General features: G+C 38.1%; 1 protein-coding gene across 2 annotated transcripts in view; it reads right to left on the bottom strand.

The window, feature by feature from the left end:
- The window catches only part of LOC150100555 (nephrin-like), a 252,244-nt gene that overhangs the window by 21,573 nt on the left and 203,321 nt on the right, over positions 1–27,350 (bottom strand). For both annotated transcript variants that reach the window (XM_090401365.1, XM_090401366.1), the window contains exons 15-17: positions 20,434–20,712; positions 17,741–18,049; positions 17,360–17,647 (exon numbers count right to left, since the gene is read on the bottom strand). In XM_090401365.1, coding sequence (XP_090257491.1) covers positions 17,360–17,647; positions 17,741–18,049; positions 20,434–20,712 — 876 coding nt within the window. The remainder of the gene's footprint in view (positions 1–17,359; positions 17,648–17,740; positions 18,050–20,433; positions 20,713–27,350) is intronic.

Below are 27,350 nucleotides of genomic sequence, written 5' to 3' on the forward strand. Positions count from 1 at the left end.
CGATTTAACTACTTCAATTTGGAAGACTGTGTCTGTCCCGTTGAATATTACAGTCGAATAAAAATTGAGTACTTATAATGGTTAACGAAGGGTCGGTAAGATGAATTTTGTTTAGCAAATCTGTGACTTGTTGCAGTACTTGGTAGACAAGAGTCACTTCCATTACTTTCGATACTACGAACACCCTTGTAAACAGAAATTTGTAGTACACTCGGCTTTCCCCATAAATTGTGTACAATTACACTCGAAATTATAGTAAGATAAATGTAGAAATACTAGCGAAAGCAGTAGTTATATTTAATTGGGAGGCTTGGAGAAATGATTTCGTCGGGATGTGAAAACAGAAGGCAAATGTTGTTGAAAATCCAATAAAATAGTGCAATTAAAGTAATTCCTGAGTATCGCACGAATGCGGCGAATTTGCCATCCAAAAGCTAACTCTAATATAAATAGAGTATTCCTATTATGATCTCTGTTCGGTTTTAACCATCGTAATTTTAGCAGCGTGATATAGAGCGACCCCATTTCATCACACATAAAGCCATTAAATACGTCGCTGGTCTCTCATAACATTAATTTCCACCGTGTTACTCGCACAATAATTCTCATTCTGCTATCCGAGACGTGGAGGTTCCAGAGTCGGATGAAGTGGTGCGCCATCAATGTCCTAGTTTGCAACATTATCCGCTGAACTAAACGCAAATGTAGTTTGCCCCGTAGTAAATGGACCTTTAGTTTGGTGAGATCAAATGCCGCAATGCAATCTAATTTTCTCCAGTTGGTGCACAAATCTAGGAATAATGAAAGAAGATAGTTCACATAAGATATAGTGGATAGAAACCGTGCTGTTTCTTGTACCTCTAATTAGGTAGTTATCAAGACTTGACTCTTAAGACAAGTACAATTAGAGAGTCACTGACCGTTCTTGTTATAAGAATCATTAAGGGCGAAGTTCGATGAATTCTAACTCCGGCTCTAAGTTGAATATTATCTGTCCGCGCCCTTTTATGGGACAGAGATATTCAGAAGAACATCATGACACCTCCAAGACTCAGGGAGGGTTAATTATTCATCAGTTCTCTGTAATCCATTAAGTCTATGACAGAATTCGAATGCGAATCGGGTCTTGGCACTGTACAACTTGACAGCAGCAGTAAAGCATCAAGGGGTACACAACACCAAGTTCTAGGGAGTATTTTCAAAATGAGATAAGATTAAGATAAGGGTAATAATAGGCCCCCAAAAAAGTTCGGATAAGAGAAAATACAATCGATATGTCAAAGTCATTTTTAGTTTTTTTTTTTTTTTTTTGGTTCACCTTCGGTGTAATTTCACAGCTAAATTGGATTCGATGTATAAAACAAAGTTTTAAATGAAAAAAAAAAAATGTAATTAAAAATAATAACTCTAGAGAGAATCACACGAATATAACAGCTGCGCACACGCATCTATATAGTCTACTTTTTTCGGAGATAAAAGCTGCTCACGCGCTTCTTAAATATTAATTTCTTATCGGTTCCTCCTTCATTAATATACGCTGTCCACTATAAAAATGAAAGACATGTTTCTTATTCATATCAAAGGAAACATTTCGTCTTAAACTGATAACTGCTCAGAAAGACAAGAACGATGGTCACAGTATAATCTCCGTAATAAATCTTTATTGCTTAGCAACCTTGTCGTGCATGCCGATTTTAGGACTGCTCGCTGACCCTTCAAAGCATTGAGATGTTCTTTTAATGGTTATCTGTTTATCTTTGAAGGTCGCTTTGATAAAGCTTAGCGTGGGGTTCGCAGTGTTCCGCATAAATCAAACGAGATCGTGAAATCAGACATCAGCGGTACGAATCTGAAGGTCTACAGATATCTAAAGGAGTAAAGCATATTTAAAAATTCTTTTAAATATTATGATCTCTGTTCTAGTTTTATTTGTTTTCAAAATCTAGAAAACAAATAAAAGAAACTCATCGGAAACGTCTCACTTTAAGACTATAAGACTGGATAACACACAAAACTCCTTTCAATGTGATTATGGCTAAACTTTAACGTAGATTTGACATTAAAAATAATGCTTTTTCCACTGATGAATGCTCATTGACTGTACGTAAATAATAAACACTAATTGATTCTAGAAAAAAGCAGCAAAAGCTATTATTTGTGGAGATGCTACATCACTTCGTGTCATCAAATTACAGCAGAAAAACCCAATTTTCTTGTAAACAAGACACACACACACACACACACACACACACACACACACACACACACACACACACACACACACACACACACACACACACACACACACACACACACACACACACACACACACACACACACACACACACACACACACACACACACACACACACACAAAGAAATGAATGTAAAGAAAAAGAAACCTCACACAAAGTTTGTTTGCATGGCAAACATATTCACTTCGGCAAAATAAACTCGAAGTTCAATTTTATTTGCAAGTTTTTATCGAAATTTTTCTTTAATGACAAACTTCTCTCGAATTCAATTATAAAACGTAACGTCGACTACCTATCTGAGTAAATTTTCAAGACCTATAACAAAAGAACTGCGTTTTCTGTACATCATGTTCTAATCTTTAAAAATTTCAGCATTCGCTATAAAATATATCGTAGGCGCTTTCTTGTATGGAAAATAAGAAATTCGACTGTTGATTTAACTTAAATGATTCTTAGATACGCAGAATTAGTTATACCAGGAAATACTGCTCCGTTCCTTATTTGTTCTGTTGTGTTTGTATCAAGTAAGATGCGGCCATCTTGGTCATATACACAACTTTGCTTTTCAGCTAATTACTATGACGAGTGCGATGCATAAGAAGCTTTCTGGATTTGCTACATACAGAAATACGCTAGGCAATTACGTAGCACAATGAAAAGAACGAGGAACACAACAACGCACTCTTTGGTTGTAAAGAGAAGTAGAATCCAATCTCATAATAACGTCGGGAATTTTCAAAGAACTTTTTTCAAATGAAGGTAAGCTAGATGATCTGATACTAACAAGTTAGTTTTTTCTTCCACAAAAGAGGTAAACAGGTGCATGAAGTCCCCCCCCCACGCCTATTCTTCATATGCAAACGCATTACACAGTACCTTTCACTATCAAGGGGCCAGAGAACATCAAAATTTAACATCAACCGAAATGAAAGTCATAAAATGCCGACACAAAGAAATCGTGATACGTTACCAAAAGAACGTTTAAATAATTCAAATAATTTTCATGTAGTTACAAATATTTTAGCAGTTGCATTTATACATATATTTGAAGCTATGCGCTGGTTTTATCAAGTAATTGAGGTAGATTCAGTTGTAATACAGATGACGGAAACCCAAACATTTGGATAAACATATATTAAAAATATAAATTTAATAAATAGTGACATATAAATAAAAATTTCATAATTTTTTAAATTAAGCGTTTAATTCTTATAACAACCAAAATAATAGAAACTTTGTAGCCACACCTTAAAAAAAATATTATTCGTCTTATACAACTAAACCATATGGAACAAAATTGTAATCGATCAAATATAGAAGACCAAAAACTATATTAGCCTCCTATAACGATGCATAATCTCCATGCCCATTCAGGGCGAGCAAACTGCTCGTAAATTTTACCCTCACTGTAACCACGACAGATAGCGGGGAATATGAAAAGCATCTTGCTTCACCCTTAAAGACATAAATGTCAATTGTCAATTGTCAATTGTAATCGATGGCAATGCTGTAGCTAATGAAGTTCTAACTGAGGCTCGGCTATTGCTGTTACCCTCCTGCCATGATCAGAGCTTTAATTAATTGCAATAACAAATTTTGGTAAAAACTCCAGAGATTCGAAATTGAGATTATATAATAAATATACTTTTTACCTTAAAACCAACTCAATTCGAGGGATTACAATTACAATAAATCTAATCCGCCAAATAAGCATCCCAATGTAAATACCTTCAACGAATGCACTATCTCTATCTATACTCGAGCAGTAGCATCTTGTTACAAAGTAAGAAAAGACTTTGATGTTCTTTTGGGCTAGAAATGGGTGATCGCATGAACGACAAAATCAGAGTAACAAGAAGTATTACTGTAGAAGATTACTGTGGCAAATCCGATCTCTCTGCTTAGACGTGATCTCTAAGCCTTCGATGTTTGTCTGTACACATTCAGTTCAGCAACTGTCCTTGGATGCAGAAAATCTCTCATTTACTATAATATTTCTTTCGTATTCTCTTTCTTCATGTGTATGTGTGTGTGTGTGCGTGCGTGCTGTAGTCGCTACAATGCTATTCCAGATGTAGAAATATTACCACACCACCTGATCGAAGAAAAACATCCAATAACACTGCATGCCTTAAAAGAAGCTCCAACATCAGCTCACAATCTTATGTAACCTCGCATAAACTCATTACAAAATGATAAAGAACAGATCCTTTTTTTAGAGTCATGTGTCTTTGTGGGCTGTGTGAAGGGCGAAATCCACATAAAGCAATATCTGACAGAGAGAGAGAAAACAGAAACGAAATAAACAGGCGAACTACTAACATAAAAAATAGTATTTCTTTTATCATACTTGAAATAGCAGAGAATAGCGAGGCATCGGAAAATGGTTATAAATGCCGTTAATACCAAAGGATAAACAAAGAAATGCAAAATATTTGTAAAGTAAAAGATATTTTCTTTAAAATAAGTTAGATTTTTCTGTAGATTTTTGCATTTAATTTTTATAATAACCAAAATAATAGAAAATTTGGAGCCACACCTTAAAACAAAAGTCATTTGTCTTATACAATTGAACAATATTGCAATAATTGGTCGGTAGGATGATGAAATTAAAGAGTCAGCTGAGTCATTGTGTTGTTAATTAGTGGCGATAGTTTTGAATGATAAATGATATATACAGAGGTAAGTGTTCTTCATTTTCTAAGGTTTTTTAAGGTGAAATATTTGCTACCGTTGCTGGTAGATCGATTTGATCTACGGGATATATATAATAGAGTAACATTTTATTGCTGGTAGACACCTAAGAGTGTCTACGGGATCTGCTAGTGGACCCTCAAAAGTTCACAGGATTGTCTTTGCCTGCTCGGGGCACCTGAGGGACCTCTACTCTTTCTCCATCTGTGTATCAACACATTTTTATTTCTTGAAATGACAAAACTTCTAAATGAGACCCACTTCGAAGAAGTCTATAGGGAATTCCTCAGACTGGGAAAGCTACTGAGTGATAACTGGCCGGGAAAGGTTAAACTGTATGACACGTTTCCCCCTGAATGTGTCTCAGACGCTGTCGCTGAAGATCTTTTAGAGTCGATGCCTTCTACTCCTTCAGACTTTGCAGAAGTGCGTGCTCACAAAGTCGTCGGTGAAGATCATTTAGAGTCGATGCCTTCTACACCTTCAGACTTTGTAGAAGTGCGTGCTCGCAAAAAGCGAAGAACAACAGAAGAACTGCACAATGACAATACTGTAATGGAACAGGATTCTCAGGGTTCGGACGCCGCTACCTCTCCCAAAGAAAAGGTGCCTCCGGTCATCCTTAGAGAAAAACAAAAGTGGGCAGCTTTACGATCCACAATGTCCAATCTGCATATTGGCTTCATTAAGGCCAAAAACATGGATGAAGGCATAAAGATTCAGCCAGCAACAGTGACAGACTACAGAAGGTTGACCAAGGAACTGGACAACAGAGGCATCCAGTATCATACCTTTGCGCTCAGTTCAGAAAAAAAATTAAAAGTAGTCCTTCGTGGTGTCTGTGAAGACATTGACACAGCAGAAATCGCTGCTGACCTAAATTCTCAGGATCTGCCACCAGTCAAAGTGAGCAGAATGTACAAAGCAGACAAAACTCCCATGCCATTAGTCCTTGTTGAGATTCACAAAATATATAAGGATATCTACAACTTAAAAACAGTCTGTGGTCTCATCGTCACACCGGAACCACTCCGTAAAAGATCATCTTCTGGGCAGTGCCACAGGTGCCAAAAGTTTGGCCATGCCCAGAATCTATGCCGTGCAGAATATAGATGTTTAAAATGTGGAGACAGCCACCCAACCAATACCTGCACTAAGCCAAGGACCACCTCGGCCAAATGTGCCAACTGCAGTGGCCCTCATCCGGCGAACTACAAAGGATGTACTCAACACCCAAAGAACAGACGGATGGAGGCAATCAATCAGCCCTCCTCCTACAGTACAAGAACACCAGCGGCCCAGACATCAAAACCGGAGACTCATCGACCACAGTCGGAGACCTCCAACCAAAAGCAAACAAGAAGTTATGCCGATGTGACCCGTACAACTAGGCCAATTCCAGAACAAAATCAACCAAGAGCACCTAAAAACCTAACAGCTATTATCACGGCCTCACTAGCAAACATGCTACAAAATTTTAGCCTATCAAACCCTACTGAAACCTCCACTAAAAGATTTCTTCGTGAAACACAGGTCATCCTCACAGCTCTCATAAATGAATAGTAACAAACTCATTCCAGCATCTCTTCAAATAGTTGCTTGGAACGCAAATGGCCTCAAAAACAAAACCCTGGAACTCCGTGCCTTCACATCTAGGTATCAGCCAGATGTTATTCTAATCAGCGAAACTCATCTAAGACCATCAGACAACCCTACAATAAGGGGCTATCACCTATACAGAAATGACAGACTACTCTACAGAGGTGGTGGCACTGCCATCTTCATTAAAAACTACATTAAGCACCACTCTGTGAGCATTCCTTCAACCACTAACCTTGAGATCACAGGAGTGGAAGTAGTCACCAGCTCCACTGGCAAACTGAAAATCTACTCAGCTTACAACCCTCCCCAAAAATCTCTACTTCACTCTGATCTAAATGCCATCTTAGGCATCAGAGGGCCCACCATTATTGCCGGGGATCTGAATTCCAAGCACCCTGCCTGGAATTGTTCAACCACAAACAAGAATGGTTGCATCCTTTTCAATTACTTAGGATCAAGCAACGCTGTTGTGGCAGGCCCCACCGAACCAACTCATCTCAGTACGTTTGGCACTGCTGATATCCTGGATATAGCTATCCTGCAGGATATTAAACTTCAGTACAGTATCATTTCTATGGATGAACTATCATCCGATCACAATCCAATACTGCTGCAGCTGGGAAATCAGGAATTCCTGTGTCCTCCTTCTCACTCCTACATTGTATGGGAAAGACTGTTAGCCGCACTCAAGGATCATATTGGACCTGTTCCTCACATACGCACAAAAGAAGAAGTAGAAACTGCAGTTACAAATCTCACACAACAAATTAATTCTGCTATAAAGGTAGCTTCCTCCTACAAATCTGCCCGCAAGCCAGATCGTTTGCCTGAAGACATCATGAACTTAATCAGAGATAAAAACAGAGCTCGAAAGAGATTCCGTAACACGTGTGCACCACAAGACAAAACAAATCTAAACAGACTAAATGGGGCAGTAAGAGATGCACTGAAAGCTCACAGAGACTATGTATGGGATGAAAAGTTATCCTCCATTTCACCTAGTGATCACTCCATCTGGGGACTACTGAAAAATACCAAAAACAAAGGCAGATCCCTTCCCCCAATATTAACTGATCAGGGCCTTGCTCACACAGATGTGGACAAAGCAGAGGTTATAGCGCACAGCTTGGAAGAGCAATGCAGGCCCTCGTATGGAAACCTTGACTTTGACCACATACATAAGATTCACAGCAAGGTCAGACACTCACTCAAACTTCCTATCACCAGCACTGACCATATTGCATCAACATCACCTGCTGAGATATATGACATTATTAAAAATTTAAAGAACAAAAAAGCTCCTGGACCAGACGGCATTACTAATCGTGTGATTAAACTTCTGCCCTGGAGGGCAGTAGTGTACCTGACCAGTATAATAAATGCAATTTTAAGATTTCACTATTTTCCTTCCACCTGGAAACTGGCTGACGTAATTCCCATACATAAGCCAGGCAAAGACTCACACCTACCCCAAAATTATCGTCCAATCAGTCTCATCTCAAATCTGGGTAAGGTTGCAGAGAAGGTCATCCTCTCACGACTTCAAACCTCAATAAATGACCTAAATATCCTTCCAAAAGAACAGTTTGGTTTTAGGCAACACCATAGTACTACCCAGCAAATCCACAGAATTGTTGAATACATCACAACCAGCTACAACTGGCGCCAGTGCACAGGTGCTGTTTTCCTAGACTTATCCAAAGCATTTGACAAAATCTGGCATTTTGGACTCCTGCACAAGCTTATCTCAGCCGGCATCTCACCTAAAATGTTTCATTTAATCCACTCATATCTTCAAAATAGATCAATGCAAGTAAAAATCAACGGTTCTACATCCTCCCAGCGCCACATCTTTGCTGGAGTGCCGCAGGGATCTCTGCTGGCTCCATTGCTGTTCTCTGTATACATGTCAGACATCCCACACAATCCGATGACTTCCATTTTGGCCCTATATGCAGACGATACGGCAATACTAACCAGATCTCTCAGACCCCTTTTCATTACCAGAAAGCTTCAAGAAAACATTCTAAAGCTGGAGGGTTGGTTCTCTAAATGGAGATTGGAAGTCAACCCCCAGAAAAGCTCAGCCGTTCTTTTCTCAAAAAGGCCAATGTCTCCTGTAGGAGATTTGTTACTATTCAATATTAAAATTCCCTGGAAGTCAGAAACAAATTACCTGGGTGTAATTCTCGACAAAAAGCTATCTTTCAATCAACACACCAAGTCTGCATGCACAAAGGCATCTAAAGCCATAGCACAGATCTATCCGCTAATTAATAGAAATAGCAAGCTCAGCAACAGAATCAAATTGCAGCTATACCAGTTGACGATTCGTCCTATAATCACCTATGCCTCTCCGGCCTGGAGCCACACCTCTAATGCTAACATCATCAAAATACAGCGAGTGCAGAACAAGTGCCTGAGAATGATTTTGAATGCCCCGTGGTATGTTAGAAACATTCAACTCCACAGAGACACAAATATTCCCTATATCTTCTCTTTTCTACGATCCTTAGCTACCAAGTTTTTCCTAAAGACGTCCACACATCCCAACGATTTGGTTCAACAAGCTACAGCATACGATCCAACGGACATATTCAAATACAGAAGACCAAAAGCTATATTGGCCTCCTTTAGTGATGCATAATCTCCATGCCCAATCAGGGCGAGCATTCTGCTCATAAATTTTACCTTCACTGCAACCACAACAGATAGCGGGGAATATGAAAAGCATCTTGCTTCACCCCTAAAGACATAAATGTCAATTGTCAATTGTCAATTGGTCGGTACGAAATGAAGGAATCAAACGACCGTGAGATGCGGTCGATTGGTTCATTAATGCCCTTGGGGGTGATGGATAGCAACGCAAAGCTGTACCAATGAAGTTTAACTGAGGTTCGGCTGTTGCTACTACCCCTTTGGGCGAGGAGTTTTTGAGTTCGCTCTCTTAAGGTTTTTACCTTAAGGGAGCACTTTGAGTCTCCGGGGAAGGTGTTCTCCGGCACGGCCCGCTGAGGGGCTTTGTCGGTGAATTATTTTCCTCGGAATTTGAGCGGTTCTGCTCGGTACTCGAGTTTCACTGAGTAGAACCAACGCTGAGATTTGGACGGTCTTTCGCCCACGAATGAGTGGCCTAGAGATCGTCCGATATTTTTGAGATTGAACCTTTACTTACATAGTCGATTGGTTCATTAATGCCCTTGGGGGTGATGGATAGCAACGCAAAGCTGTACCAATGAAGTTTAACTGAGGTTCGGCTGTTGCTGTTACCCCCTTGGGCGATGAGTTTTTGAGTTCGCTCTCTTAAGGTTTTTGCCTTAAGGGAGCACTTTGAGTCTCCGGGGAAGGTGTTCTCCGGCACGGCCCGCTGAGGGGCTTTGTCGGTGAATTATTTTCCTCGGAATTTGAGCGGTTCTGCTCAGTGGTCGGGGAGCCCGTCACTGAGCGGAACCAACGCTGAGATTAGGACGGTCTTTCGCCCACTATGGAGTGGCCTAGAGGTCGTCCGTATCCGTATTTTTGAGATTTCACCTTTACTTACATAGTCGGTCGATTGGTTCATTAATGCCCTTGGGGGTGATGGATAGCAATGCAAAGCTGTACCAATGAAGTTTAACTGAGGTTCGACTGTTGCTGTTACCCACTTGGGCGATGAGTTTTTGAGTTCGCTCTCTTAGGTTTTGCTCTAAGGGAGCACTTTGAGTCTCCGGGGAAGGTGTTCTCCGGCACGGCCCGCTGAGGGGCTTTGTCGGTGAATTATTTTCCTCGGAATTTGAGCGGTTCTGCTCGGTACTCGAGTTTCACTGAGTAGAACCAACGCTGAGATTTGGACGGTCTTTCGCCCACGAATGAGTGGCCTAGAGATCGTCCGATATTTTTGAGATTGAACCTTTACTTACATAGTCGATTGGTTCATTAATGCCCTTGGGGGTGATGGATAGCAACGCAAAGCTGTACCAATGAAGTTTAACTGAGGTTCGGCTGTTGCTCTTACCCACTTGGGCGATGAGTTTTTGAGTTCGCTCTCTTAAGGTTTTTGCCTTAAGGGAGCACTTTGAGTCTCCGGGGAAGGTGTTCTCCGGCACGGCCCGCTGAGGGGCTTTGTCGGTGAATTAAATTATTTTCCTCGGAATTTGAGCGGTTCTGCTCAGTGGTCGGGGAGCCCGTCACTGAGCGGAACCAACGCTGAGATTAGGACGGTCTTTCGCCCACTATGGAGTGGCCTAGAGGTCGTCCGTATCCGTATTTTTGAGATTTCACCTTTACTTACATAGTCGGTCGATTGGTTCATTAATGCCCTTGGGGGTGATGGATAGCAATGCAAAGCTGTACCAATGAAGTTTAACTGAGGTTCGACTGTTGCTGTTACCCACTTGGGCGATGAGTTTTTGAGTTCGCTCTCTTAGGTTTTGCTCTAAGGGAGCACTTTGAGTCTCCGGGGAAGGTGTTCTCCGGCACGGCCCGCTGAGGGGCTTTGTCGGTGAATTATTTTCCTCGGAATTTGAGCGGTTCTGCTCGGTAATCGAGTTTCACTGAGTAGAACCAACGCTGAGATTTGGACGGTCTTTCGCCCACGAATGAGTGGCCTAGAGATCGTCCATATTTTTGAGATTGAACCTTTACTTACATAGTCGATTGGTTCATTAATGCCCTTGGGGGTAACGGATGGCAACAATGCAATGCTGTACCAATGAAGTTTAACTGAGGTTCGGCTGTTGCTGTTACTCCCTTGGGCGACGAGTTTTTGAGTTCGCTCTCTTGAGGTTTTTGCCTTAAGGGAGCACTTTGAGTCTCCGGGGAAAGTGTTCTCCGGCACGGCCCGCTGAGGGGCTTTGTCGGTGAATTATTTTCCTCGGAATTTGAGCGGTTCTGCTCAGTGGTCGGGGAGCCCATCACTGAGTGGAACCAACGCTGAGATAAGAACGGTCTTTCGCCCACTATGGAGTGGCCTAGAGATCGTCCGTATTTTTGAGATTTCACCTTTACTTACATAGTCGGTGATTGATTCATTCAATCCAAACTTGGAGGGTAATGGATGGCAATTCTGTAGCCAATGAAGTTCTAACTGAGGCTCAGCTATTGCTGTTACCCTCCTGCCATGATCAGAGCTTTAATTGCTCAACAATAACACCTTATCCATACACTGTCCTCTACAGATAACGGGGAAGATGAAAAGCATTCTTGCTTCGCCCCTTTAAGCCAGTCCTTATAAGGATAAGGAATTGGTCGGTAATTGATGGCAATGCTGTAGCCGATGAAGTTCTAACTGAGGCTCGGCTATTGCTGTTCCCCTCCTGCCAAAAATTGGTCGGTGGCATCATGTTATATAACAAATTTCGGTAAACGTGTAATATAGTTAGATTACTTATTCAAATATATTTTTTAACAGTATTTTCAACACGGAAGGACGCTTTTGCACGTATTGGATTACTCACAGAAATAAATACGATCTATTCTGACGTGATCGCTAAGTCGATACTGTTTGGTGTTTGTTTTCTTTAGGTGAGTTCCTCCGAATTGGAAAATTCGCGTCCACCCCCACATCGGGTTTCTTGAAGGTAGATGAATCATATTTTGCATGTACTCGAACTTCATATTAAAAAATATATTAAAATTCTTCCGTTTAGTTTCATAGTTTAAACTGTTGCTTCAACTTCTAGAGCAACTTCATCCTGATATTAATAATTCTAAACCTATCAGAGCAAAGTGCTCAGATTGAAAACCAGCGGGAGAATTTCACTGACGAGAAATTATGCTGAAGGGAATATCGGTCTTATTAGTGTACCTTATGTGTACATGCGCAGTTTCATGATCATTACAAAAATGGTTGCTCCTACTTCATATTTAATTCAAATATTTTACAAACACCGGTCATTTATTTGTTTAATCAAAAGCTATAAGTATTTTCTAAATTTTCCACTTTTGGTGTATTACGAGATTAAAATATAAATTGCTTACAATAATGGAAAGATATTTTTAATAAATCAGAACACGTGGAGAGTGAATTCACAAAAAAATTCTTGTTTTCACCTCTACGAGACTGACTAACTCACTTTCAACTTAAAAGCCCTTATGAAGATTCTTAGCGATGTATGCATTTTATATCAATGTTTATTCATCTCGATATTAACACATTTCGTATACAATTTCTCAATATTAAAGAACAATTTTCTTTATCCAACATGTTATAATTTTTCTTATGCTCTTTTTATATTGAAGATATCGATTTTTTTTTCTCACAAATATTCTTTCGGCTTTCTTGATTAGTTTTACAAATTGCTTAAATAAATAACCATCTTCAAGCACTCTTCCAGTTTCTCGAAGCATTCACCAATTAGCAGTTACTGACTTTTTGAAAAAGACCAAATAAGATGCACACGAATGCATACTTAAATACTTGCAGGTAGAAGTTAATTAAAGTGTTGTCTTCTTAAGTAGGTTATTATTATTTTTTCCTAGGAAGCAATCAAACTACAACAATTCTCTTTTTTTATTCTTTTAAATATCTTCTTTAACCAGCATTAGGCATGCATAAGTGCGATTCATTTGGGAACAGCTATGTTAAGTTATTAACCTAAGATTCACGTGGATGCTTTTCTTAAAAACCGTCTTACATAACCCAAACTTAGTTTATTTTCAAGGCACGTGTTTAAACTTTATTTTTAAGGTTCTTTAAGTAGATATTTCATTATTAATGTTGTTTCACTTTTATTTTGTAGGCTTGTCTTAGAATAACAAGTACATTTTCAAAAATGTTCTCTTGCTAATAAGGGAAAACGAGAAAGATACCAATAGACAGAATACGTAATTCAGTTTAAATTTCAGAGTTAAATTTCACCAGAATAGTTAAGCCTACATCTCGTTTGTACCCATAACAGAACTTAAAAGTTAGACTTTTTTATGTGTATTCAAGCACGATAATAAATCACGAGTATAGCAAGCCTTGGTGGTAATTAATACGCCGACAGCTTGGACAGAGAAGGAAGGCATTGCTTTTAGGAAGACGAAATACTAGCAGATTAAATAAAAAATTATACAGTGCACAAGCAAACATTTAGGGAATGTGTAATCCATGAAATGCGAGTGGAAATTGTGGGTGTAAGAGGGAAGCAACACTGTAACAGCTTTTCACACCATAACATGAGAAATGCTGAGATGAAGTAATTGAATTTTTTGCATAATTTACTGAAAAATTAATTAAGGTGGTGTGGGTATTGCACCTGAAGAGAGCTAGGAATGTGTTCAAGTACTTAATTAGCATTTTCTGTATCAAATATTATCATTAAGGTAAAGTAGAAAGAAGGTTGCCGGCAAGTCTGACAAGTTGAAGTCAGCGGTGTGAGAATATCAAATAGAAAGTGCGCAATGAGCAGTGTAGTTAGGCAGATACACATAAGCATAAGAACTTTTTAAAAGCCATAAAGAGACAGACAAAATCAACAATAAACCCGGGAGGGTTAAAAACCTTCAACTTCGGTACGAGGCAGGCTAAATAAAGATTTTTCGCATCCTAGAATGGATTCGAACTCGGCTACTACCAACCAAAAGCCCAAATATTAAAGTAATAGTTTGTTAGAAGCAAATATTTTCTGACAAGCGTAATCTCGCCAATTGCCTTATAATTTTTAACAAATTCGAAAATATTCTGACTTGCCACAGGGGAAACCTGAATGGTTAATTCATTTTGATATTGAATTCACCAAGCAAGAGCGTCCAAAAGGGAGGAAAATAAGAATCAGTTCATCGTCTAAATAAGGGTTTTGTCGGTAGCATTTTGTTTTCATTAACAGGAAGTCAGAGAATAAAAAATGGAAGTTCAAAATAAAAATGTTTAACCACGAAACAAAAAATAGAACTAGGAAGAAAAATAATAAAATAAATAAAGCTCCTATACAGGGTGATACAATAGTTTCATCCTTGACAAGGTAATAGCTGAATAAACTGCCATATTATCATAATGTTAAGGAATCATGCGGCTGAATGTGTAGTCAGGCCACGTTGGTTTTCTATTTTGCCACCATAAATCGTAAGATATAAACACAGACTGATAATTGAAATATAAGGATTAGAAAAAATAAATAGAATAATAATAAGAAAAAGACAGACCATCATGAAAACTCTCAGACCTTAATGTTCAATAACCTTAATGTTCTAGTTTTAGTTTCGCCTGAAGAAAAATTAGTCTGTGGTTGGTTGGAAAGGGGGAGGGGCTACTGAGAAGCTTTTTTTTGGTTTAGTACAGTTGGAATTTTCGCGTTTAAACAGAGGTAAAACTACCAGTAACTGTTATATTCAGATCTTAATGTTTTTTTCTTTTTTCCACTGAACTCTAAAGGAGAAAAAACTTGACTCGCTTAATGGTTTGGTTTATGAAACACTTTCGGGTAAGTACTTCTTTAGATAAAGAAAAATGCTATTTTTTTTAATCATCTGATAGGAAAATAACTATTTTACACCGCGTTAACCGGTATCGCGTTAAGCGGGGATCCGTGTGCACATCGATAACTTGGTGTACGTATTTGGGAGGCAAGTGTAAATGCTTTTAAGTGTCATACAAACAGATAATTTGTTTCATTTCCACACAACATAGCACTGTAATAACAAATAAAACGTTCTCTTAAATTACAGCAGTCTCACCACTTTTTATAACATACATATTTGAAGGAAACTTAATTTTCCGTCTAGACAAAGACAATGCCGATTGATTATTTTACCAGACAAGGGATTTCATGATATCTTATCTCAGAATTATTAAATATCACTAAGCAACGTGTTGCTATGGAAACATCACTCCAGATATCTCTGAATCTTTCATGTGATATATTTCTTAAAATGGTCTATTATCAAATGATAGAAAAAAAGTTTTTTTTTTAAAAAAATTTTTCTGACGTCCGGGACATTCGTGAAAGTTGATATCGCAATGCTTTATATGCTGTGCGAGGTGTTCAGACAATGCAGGTATTAATAAACGATGGAAACGCAGTTAAAATTTAACAGTATCAGTGGATATAATTGCTCACCAAATTAACAGTTTAACTTTCGTGTTGTAAGACAAGTGGAATTATGCATGTCCTCTTGCTAATACGCTTTCCATATTGTGTATAATACATAATACATGCAGCGTCTGTGTAAGAGGAATACACACGCTGTAAACATGATTACTGCGCGTATGAGTCTTTCTGCAACGATGTTCTAAATTAGTAACCCAATGTTCAAACTTGCCTTTGGAGTATTAAACATGTACTAATTACTTTAACCTTGCATGCGCAGTTGGTGTGTGAGGAGAAAGTGGGGGGAGGGGAGGGATGAATGGGAAAGAGTACATTTTAGAAACCATGACAACATATCACCGAACACATTATACAGATTATGTCGTTAAGCTATTATTCCAGTCCTTCGACACTTTGCTAAATGTGCGGACGTTTTCTAATCTGTGTGTATGACGTTTGATATCGCATTCGCTTCATAACTCTCTATATTTCCATCACAACTCTCTACAGTCGTTTCTGGCAGACATCCGCTAATGTTTAATGTTCAACTCACTATTCGATAGGTTTTCAATTTCAATTAGTGCAGAGATTCGCATAAAAAAACAAACAAACCAATGTTTTTAAGCACAAACATTGCACAAAAATATAGGAAAATTTGAATATGTTGTTTATTTTGGAAACTGTTTCCAAGTACAGTTATACTGGACAAATTCCATTATCGTGTTATTTTTATTATTCTTTTCTATCGTTTTCTTATTCTTTCCTTAATAAACCTACTGATCGGTGGATCCATCTGCATATTTCCAGTGTAATCGTCCCAAACCTCGTGGTCAAACAGAGCCAGAACTATCTCCTCAGACAGCTCTTCAGTATAAATTATTTATTTAATTAAAGCCAAACATTCACAAATAACTGATAAAAACATAGATTATAAAGGATTTTACAGACATTCTCTCAGAAAAAAATGAGAAATTATCTGAAGAAATTCCAACTTAAAACTATATTCAGGACTCACCAAAACAACCGCACTTACTTGATGACCTCTTTCTGTCCCAAATAGTCTTATCAGTTTATTTTGCACTTTGCAGAAGCAAACAGCCTTGTTATAATTAAACAAGTCATGCTGCAGTAGCCGGTGCAAGTAAAACAATTAATGCAAATCCCTACATGATGGGAAAACGACCAAACATAAGTGGATAACATAGCATATCATCTGTATTGCCATAATACAGATAATATCATTTGAGCGCCTAATTTGAATAAAACAATTGCCTACCTATCCAGGATTTCGTTCAACCCGTCTCCCAGTCAACCGCCACAATAGCTAAGGTTGAACTGACACACGCTTCCACACCGTGTGTCATTAAGTAGCATAACATTATTTTAGTACTTATTAATTGTTATCGACTACATAATCCTTCATTATGCATAACGCAATACTTTCCATTTGAACAATAAACCATATGCAGAAATTACAGGAAAATCTATCTCACTTCAGCAATAATCGGATTAAAATTATTCTAATGTAATTTAGGAAAGGAAAAGCTCATGTAATTGAGGCTACCATGCCGACTTACTCAACATCAATAACATTTTTTTAGTATTACAGTTGTTTGTCGCTAATACATTTAACCAACCAATTACAAAATATTTAAAACTTCTCAAGCGTGTCAAGGAGAAAGCTTTTTCATCTATAAATTGCACTTAGGACGAGTTGTGTCATCCTTTGTCATTAAGATCGCACAAATAAGAATTAATAACGTCTCTTTCTTGGAGATGAAAACGAGAAATGATAATGTGAGGCAAGTCCATACTTACTTAAGGTGTATGCCGTCAAACCCTCCTGGAAGTTCTCACTTTCACCCAAAGTGTTGACGGCAAGGACGCTAAATTTATATTCGGTGCCAGGCGAGAGGTTGCCCACGCAGTAGCTGGTGGAGTTGTACGGCACCACGTCCACGTCTCTGTGATCGCCACTGCCGACTTTTTTGTAGCGAATACGAAAATTCTGAGGCAATCCGCCATTGAACCCCGGTGTCCAGGATAACAAAATACAACTGGATGTTGCATTCTCAACCCGAATCTCCTCAGGAGGATCTGGCTTACCTGCACAATAGAAAACATAAATCCTTAAGGATTTGAGGTTTTGCTGGGGGAGAAAAAAAATAGAAATCGACTTCTCTTGTAGATGCCGCTCACCTCTTTTCCGGAGCTTTATTTTCAAACTGTCGTAACCCATCTCGTTTCGTCCTATGCAAGCGTATTCACCAAAGTCGCTTTCCTGGACCATTTTGATCACCAAAATACTTTCCCAGGTGCTGTTGTCGATCTGAGCGCTTTGAACGCTGTACTTAAGATTAGTTAAATTTTCTTTGATCATACTGCCGTTGTTGGACCAAACGAAGCTCACGATTGGGGCTCCTTCTGCAAGACATAACAGACGGACGGTCTCCCCAGTTCCTGCAGCCACTTTTCGATATCTCTTCGGAAGATAAATTCTTGGCTTGACTGCATCCAAAAAAAAAAAAAAAAAAGAATTATTATTATTATTATTATTGAATCGGAAAATTTACTAATAATTATGAAAAAAAAATCACAATAACTTCAAAGGAACAAGCATGCCCCCCCCTTTTGATGCATTCTTACATAAGCAGTTGGTCGCCTAAGGACACAAACTTGCTTTTTACCAAATATTTTTTGGGAAATTTCCACATTCTGCACAGGCAACACCGGAAGTAAATGTGGTTAAAGCAGGATATTTGGAACAAAGAGTATCATGGGAGCTTGTTGGCATATTACCTCATTAGTGGCACAGTTTTCCACCAGCTATTCAATACAAAAACAGAAAACGACATCTGCCTTTGTAAGTGCTGTTCTGTTTGCAAACATTCATGGTTCACAAACATCTAAAAAAGCAAAATTTTGTTTCATACATTTTTTTTGGTTGATAATTTTACATTAATTTCTTTTAGAAAAATTTATTTTATAGGATAATGTGAAATATATCTCTGTTGCCTTTCAATTCGATAACAATATTTACTGCTGTACAAATTTTAATACCATTATATTAATTTAGAAATTAATATAGTAATGTAAGCTAACAAATTGTAATAATAATGCAAACTTATATAATATAGAGTAATAATACAAAAGTAAAATAGAAAAGTTGGTAACAAAATAGAATTAACATCAAAGAGTATGAAATGCATGCTTCCTAACAAATACGATATTTGGTTACCAGATTTGAGAGCACAAACGTCACAATATCCAAATACATTTGGATATTCTAAATAGGCAGTTGCAGCTAAATTGTTGAGGCATATAAAAAGGGCAAACTTTAAACAATTAAAATATTTATTTGATTTTTATTTATTTAATTTTATTTTAAATTAATTTGTTATTTTTCAGCTCCTTGTTTATTCGGGCGATGTTATATTTTTAAATAAATCCGCTACAAGTTTGCAAGATTCCCTGACTAAATTGAATAACTGTTGTAATAGATATGGTATGAAGGTCAGCAATAAAAAGACAAAGACAATGAAAATAGGCAAAATCATTGAAAATGTCAACTGTGTTGTGAACGGAGAACCTGTGGAACAAGTAAAACATTTCAGCTATTTAGGCACGATTTTTACTGAAGATGGTAAATATAGAAATAGACAACAGAATCAGCAAAGCTGGTATGATGGGAAGTCAATTGAATGAATTCATATGGAATAAGAGAGAAATTAGTCAAAACAGTAAATTAGCTGTATACAAGACAGTGTTCAAACCAGTCTTAACTTATGGATCTGAGAGCTGGGTCAGAAGTAAAACACTTGACCAAAGACTAGAGACCGCAGATATGAGAGTCCTGAGAAAGATTAGAGGTGTGAACAGATGGCATCAATGGTAGTATCATATTAAAAACGAAGATATTAGGAAAGAACTTGACATTGTCTGCAGCCAGTAATGTGTTAGCAGAGCTAATCTCAGGTGGTATGGTCACTTAAACAGAATGGGCGAAGAAAGATTAGCAAAACAAGTGTTCTCTGCCAGGTTGGCAGGAAAACGACCCAGAGGAAGACCAAGATATAGGTGGATTGATATGGTACAATGTGCCTTAGACGATAGAAATATAACATCAGATAATATTGGAGTCTTGACAAGTAATAGACTGATTTGGAGGAAAATTGTAGATAGGAAGTTAGTAATGATGTAATTATTTTCATGTAGTACTATCATATCCTGTACATCCCTTGAGGGTACATGGCAGGAATTTGATGATGATGATGATGATTTATTTTTTAGCAGGCCATTCGAAAGAGGTTAACTTATTTTAAAGAAAGAAGAATCATTTTAATTAAGATATTATTAATTTTATATAATTATATAAAAAAGGTTAAATAGTTGCAATTAAATCAATAATAAACTGACAATGTACCGTTATTATTTTTATGTCAGGATATTTTTATATTTCCCTTCGAAAAAAAATTCTTGTGAATTTTGAAGGGCCCTTTATTTTGTTGTTTGTTTTTTTAAATATGTTAAGTAAGCTACCGGGTAGGATAATGGTGTCTGCAGAATCACTTGCCTACATAGCAATTTAAACCGTACAACATCAATTCGAGACCTTTTTTACGAAAAGGATTACAAAGGTGAACACCGAGGGAGATGAAGTCTAACCACTGCGAATGCAATATAATAAATTACGACCCTTTTATCTACTGAGGACGGAATGCGCTTCCAGTAGTCACTGCCAAAGTGAGGAGTAACTCCCGTTAAGTCTAGCGTTGCCTCCCCCCATCGCATTGAAGCATCATCCGAAATAAATTACCGATGTCTGTTTTCTGGTGTTAATATCTACTAAAAAACCACCCTGGGTGCGTGGGTAAGCTCCACTCACAACTCACACTTGACAATAAGCTGTGCTCGTCCGACCGATTCTTCTCCAATTCCGTTGAAAGCGACGCACTCAAAAACGCCGGCATCCTCGCGGGAGACGTTCATGACTGTGAGATAAGATCGCCCCCATTCAATCATTTCCTCCGTCCTTGTCATGTTAAATCCTTTCCGTCGCCACTTGAGAACATCGCTGGACATCGGATTGCCGATCGCGCCGCATTCGAGGAACGCATCGTTTCCTTGACTAACGACTGTAGATCGGGTAACGGTGGTCACAGTCGCTGGATCTGCAAGAGAAAGAGAAAAACTATAAAATATGCATGCCGTAATAACTCCTAAACTAATTTCTATTAGTGCACTAAGCCACGAAATAAAGTACTAAGGCTTACATTCGAACGCATAACCTCCGACAGTGATGTACATTTATCACCCATCTTCAGTTATTTGGTTCTCCCCCCCCCCTTAATAACATTTATCTAAACTGGGTCACATAAAGTTCATTTTTTTGTTTTGAATTTGATCATTACTTCCTGTCTACGAAATGACCAAAACATATATCTTCATCTGAGCAATTCGGGTGGAGGCTTTCTATGTCCTGTTCCTGCTCTGCAGATGAAGTTGGTCTTTCCATCTTAGTCTTGGACGTCCGCGGTCTCGTCTTCCTGTAGGTTTATATTTACATGCTAGTTTGGGAATCCTATTGTTACCCACCCTTTCTATATGGTGTAGTTAATCTGGTCTGTGTTTTTCTTTTTATCTAACCTAGTGAGTCCCGCCTAGTTAGCCGAGTGGTTAGCTGTCTGCTCTCCAGCCAAGAGGCCGTGGGTTCGAATCCCACCATCGGCAAGGATGCTTGTGATTGTCCTACGAACTTTGTGTGGAAAGGGGATCTGCGACCCTACCACTTATTCTGGCAGAAGACTTCACTCAAAAAACCATGTGAAGTACGGCAGTGACCATACGGAGTCTACGGACATCAAATGTGATTTTTTTATTTTTTAAGTGAGTCCTAGGAGAGGTCTTAGAAACTTCATCTGTGCTGCTTCCAATCTTTGTCTTTGTTTTAGAATCCAGGTTTCACTTCTAAATTTGAGAGATGGTTTAGAGGACATATTCTATCCTATTCCCTCAGCCATACGACTGGTGGGGGTAGCTATATGCTACCATACTAGGGAGATGATTATGAGCAAGGTGTTTCCCGCTGCCTTCCCTGCCGTACTATATCCTATGACTGTAGTCTGTGTGTTCACGGTTTGCCTGATTGCGGGATGAAAAACCTCAGCTAAACTGGTGGAAAAACCCTGCTGTCCATTCCCAAGACCGGCTAACTTGGCTATGGCTCAGGAAGATCCTTAAGCTCCTCACGTCGCCGACTCGAATCGAACCCAGGACACTCCTCAGGCATATGGTTGCCAAGCGCAAAGCCACTAGGCTAACCGCGCGGATAATAATATTATGTAATCTTAATTGAGTTTCTTTAGTCATTTTTTTTCCAAAATGTCTTTTAATTACGCCATTCGTTCTATTGTAAATTTGTAGTCTTGCTTCCAATTGAGAATCAGTATTGTATTGCGAGATTATATTTCCCAAGTATTTGAATTCTGTAAGTTGTTCTATTATTTTATTGCTGAGCATAATTTTGACTTTTTGAATGGTGTTTCGACACATTGCCATAGCTTTTGTTTTTGTTTCACAGATTTTAATTGTCAATCTTTTTGGCTAATTCCTTTAGATGGTTAGTTGCAATTTGGAGTTTATCTTCTGAGTTTGAAATTAGTACTTGATCATCTGTATAAAGTATTGTATTTAGCTGTTTATTATTTTTCAGTTTAATTCCATCTTGGGCAGCTGTTTTCCATTCTTTTAGGATTCTCTTTATAGTTGATGTTGAATAGGATTGGGGATTCGCAACCTTGTCTTACTCCTTTATTTATAGTTATAGGTTCTGATAATGTTCCATCTGCAATTTCATGCAAATTTTTGTTTCTCTGTATAGATTTTTTGTTGCTTTTATTAATTGAGGAGGTATTTTATCGTCTTGTAATATTTTCCAGAGTAGAATATATATAATTAAACAAAAAATATAAAATTTTGCTTATTTGAAGCCATTCATATGTCTGTTTATTTGGTTTTATGTGTGGAAGGGGGGGGGGGTTGCTTTGGATTTACAGTCGAAGTAACTAAGGTTACGTGGCCACTGTATTATGTCTGTTCGTTGTGCGTGTGTGTGTGTTCTTCGGGCCGGTTTGCTTGTTTTGTGGGCTGAAAAATCCGAGATTCCGAATTTTAGCTCATCTTCTGTTGAAAAGCCGTAAAAGCGATTCGTCGGATCCCGGACTAGGTTCGAGGTCAGGTCTTTCCAATTAATTGGTCATCGTTGATACCGATTGGACTACGGAGACTCCTGCTAGGGAGGAAGGGACAGAGCGTCTAATAAAATAACCACATAACATAATTAGAAAAAAAAAACTACCGAAATGTTCTTGTTTATTACTGGCTTTACACACAAAAGCTAAGGGGCTGTTTTGTAGAACCCCCAGAGAAATCTATTTGATTTTCTTTTCATTTACTAATATAAGTAATTAATATATGCTTCAACATAATACTGTATCATCTTAGCTTTTAGCATATAATGGCTAACTATTACGTATTTAAAACTAATTAAAATATATTGAATTTAAATAATTATTCCATTATTTAAAATTACTTATTTGAAAGAAACTTGAGAAGCGTCTCAGACGATTAACGCATTGATTGGAATGGGGAAAAATCAAATAAGCATAGCCTAACAGAGCTTGAGAATTTAGCTGATGAAATAAGACACCGAAATAAGATTCCATTCAGAACAAAACAATCTCATTTTCTTATTCCAACTGCGCTCTTATTCCGCTATACGAGGGACATCCAGAAAGTAAGTTCCGATGGGTTGTCAGAGAAACAAAAATATGCTTAAAAAAAAAAAACTTTATTGGAAATTAAAGTAGACATCTTTCACTACTTTTCTACATCACATCCGCCATTGTTCGGGCACTATACGGGGCACCAAGAGTTGTATACTTTCGTCGTAGAAGGTTGCCGCTTGTGACGTGAACCACGTATTGAACTGCTGCTTTGACTTCGTCGTCGTCTTGAAACTGCCGGCCACCAAGGAAAGATTTCAGATGTTTGAAGAGGTGAAAGTCGCTTGGTGCGAGGTCAGGACTGTATGGGAGAATGATGGAATTGTTCCAAGCCGAAAGGTGGAGAGAAGTTGTTGTGTTACGGCGGCCGTATGTGGGTGGGCATTATCATGAATCAAACAACGCCCCTGGTAAGCATGCCACGCCGTTTATTCTGGATCGCACGATGCAGTTTCTTAAGGGTTTGGCAGCACATACTCGCGTTGATTGTGGAGCCTTCACCTAAGAAGTCTACCAGAAAAATTCCTTGTCGGTCCCAAAACCCAGTGCACATGATTTTCCGAGTGGAAACCGTTGTCTTCGATTTCGTCTTGACTGGTGATGAGATGTGCCTCCACTCCATGTTGTTTGGATTCAGGGGTCGCGTGCGACACCCAATTTTACATGCGGCGGACGATTCGATTTTCTTACATATTATAAACACACACCAAGAAGCGTACGCACTGCGAGAATGTCTGAAAATGGCACCAACGCCTTGCTAACGAATCATCAAACTCAGCACGCATGCGCACCATTGCGATCGCAGCGCTGCAGTGAAAATATTTAAAAACGGAACTTACTTCCTGGACTCCCTCGTATAATTAACATTTTGTATAATTAAAAACACGAAACAAAAATAACTGAATGAATCCGCTGACACTGGATGACACTGCGACGACCATAGATGAAGACAGTTTGAGAGAAGTGCTAACAGCGGTCTCAAGATTCTTTTAGCATTGCAGATTCTATAAGCAGAATTGCCAAACAGGAGCACGAACGGCATGACGTCACAAAGATGTAAAAAGTGGTGTGATCAGTTGAAAGTATAAAAATATCTGCATTATCTGAGAACACCTGAAATTTCTCTTTTTTTTTTAAAAAAATCAGGGATGATGGAAACATTGTCTGTGCAAATAATTGTTTGCACAGACAACGAGCAGACTAACACTTCTCTAACCAAACCATGATACAATTCGTATGTCAAAAAAGCTATTACTACTTCAGTTTTCTCAAATAAATATATGACTTTTCTAACTAAAAATTGGGACAAATTAGGACATATAACGAGCACCTACAAAAGAAGACATTGTCGTCAGGTCAGCGATTTCAGCAATAAGTGCTTTGCCATAGAAATATCTAAGCGAAAGGCGGAAGTGCATGCTTGAAGGGAACTATATAATTTAGAACAATCCTTTTGTAGTTCTCCTAGCTCTATGGCATCCCCTTGCTTGTTGTAATTATTCGGTACTCCGCCTATGGCAGAGGTTCTCCTCAAACTTACTTTTGTCGGTTGAGAGTGAGTCCGAAGAACAACGGTAAAAATCTTCGCATTTTGTGGTCATCTGTGCCCTGAAGCGATCCCGTTGCTGAGGACGGCCGAAATAGAATATCGATCATATCCTGAGAAACGATAGGTTTTGCAATGGAAAAAGAACGAATAGGAAAATGGATGATGCGATGTAGAGATAAGAATGCAGAGTACAGTTGCCACACCCCTCTCATGCCGTAACGATTGCCTCCCGCGACGATTCACATTTGTCAACCGGTTCAGTTATTGCCTATTACTTTCCGTTTGGCGTAGCGTGCACTTTTGTCACTTAAAATGTCATAATTATGAAGTGATATCTTCTTCCAGCACAGTTTATTTCGATTATGATGAAAATATTTATTTTGAAACGAGACTTGCTCATTTCATATTCCTGTTTGTCAATGGTTTTCTTCTTAACTTCTCCAGACCGAAAGGACTATTCGATACAGAACATCATACGAACAACTCCGTAATGAATGCTACATATAACGACAGGGTGGACTTCAATATGAGTTTTAACACAAATACAGAAAATCACTGCAAAAAAACATTGAAATCATTAATTAAAAAAACAGGTACAACAGCATTTTTATATCAGTGCCACTCAAGTCTATCATACACGTAGTACTGTTGGTATGAAGGGTAAAACAATCAACAGGCCTACTCTAAAGACTCAATACGGAACTTTTAAAAACACCTTAGACCTCTAAGCAGAGCATTTATCTCATAGTGGGTAATGACATTCATCTCTCACTATGCCCTCAGCTGGATTCGAACCTACAGGCTGTTGTTTTGGGGAGAAAGAGAAACAGACAGGGGATGGGGAGTAGACGATGTGGGGATATTCACTTGGCCAACAAGGCTAGAAGAACCTTTAATATAAGGTTTTTAATGCTTTGTGAATAGGTTGACAAAAGAGAGAGAGAGAGAGAGAGAGAGAGAGAGAAACTATTGTTATTCATTTTACAAATCTGCAGGTCTCTAGAAACACCTATGTGAGAAAGTCCTTTCCAGAAGATGTGAATGGAACGAGGATTAGGAGATAGTTCAATGGGATCATGATGATGATGTAGGAAATGAATCTTGCGCTTTTACAGGCTTGCAAATAAGTAGAAGAATGGATTCAAGTTCAGCAGAACAGTACACAAAAGACATAAGGGAGAAATAGACGGTCTGTGAGATAATGAAAAATAAACTACCCTTCAAAATATCAACAGAATCGCGAAATATATTCTCTGCTAATCCAACTAAAATATAAAATTTTGATTTTTCTTTTTATTGCACAGATAATTATTTCTCAGCAGATGTTAAAATAATCAAAGTTAATTTCAATGTTTTTAAGCTATATCATTATATAATAATAATGTGAAATAAAGAATCTACAGAAATATTGTAAATAATGGCTGTATTGTAAATAACTGAATTATAAGCAGAAACACATGGTGATTATTTTTAAAAGTCGCCTTAGTTGAAATCCACATCAATACTCGGGATAGAACGAGTAAATGAAGAAGCATACACAGTAGGTGAATATCTCAAAGATTATTTTGCACTTCGGCATTTTCCCAGTTTTAGCTCGAAGGCATGCAAAGTGGGATGCATTGCGTTGATCTCTAATAGTATAATAGTTGTTAAATATTCATGTACGTCTTCAAGAAAATTGGTTTAGGGAATAAAGTTGTCAAGAAGACCTTACAGATATGTTGAAAAGCCAAGAATGGTTATAGAATAAGGAAAGTCGAATAAAAAAAAAAGGAAAACGAATATTTAAACGGCAGAATTTTAAATACACAGTTTAATTTTTAATTCAGTTTTAATTTTAAATATGTTGGAAGGAAAGAGTGAATAGGTGTATGAATGAATAAATAATTTTAATATTCTATTCATATCTTTTCCTAAACTAAGAGCAGAATAATTAAGTAGATATTAACTCCAATATTATTTCAAAGTAAATGACAGAAATTATGGAAGTTTCGTGCAAAAATTGACCAGAGAGCTTACAGTAAATACGCTCGCCGCCATACTGCGAGTTGCCCTAAGTATGGTACCTCGTAGTATACCAGCGAGCGTATTTACCGTAAGCTCGCTGGTCAATTTTTGCACGACACTTCTATAGTTTTTGTCGTCGGCTTTGAAATGATGTTGGATTTAATATCCACTTAATTTGTATAATTTCGCATCGCCGACATGAAGCCTTTTTGGCTCTTTATTCTTAGTTCGAGTGGAATTTCTGTAGTACGTTTTCGTTGTGGGGAGGAATCATACAGTATTTGATAAAAGGAAAAGGATGATGATGATGATGTATTTCTAATGAAAAGTGAAATGAACAACGATCGAGAATCTTGACAACTCGCAAAGCTATATATGGAAAGCCAATAAAAATATGAAAAAAATAAGAGAAATAATTAATTAAGAAATATAAGAAAAAGTCTTTAACCAGAACATACATTGATTTTTA

This window comes from Typopeltis vanoorti, chromosome 12 (genome assembly GCF_054136105.1).
Source record: "Typopeltis vanoorti isolate ZY-2024b chromosome 12, IOZ_Tvanoo_1.0, whole genome shotgun sequence".
Lineage (NCBI taxonomy): Eukaryota > Metazoa > Arthropoda > Arachnida > Uropygi > Thelyphonidae > Typopeltis > Typopeltis vanoorti.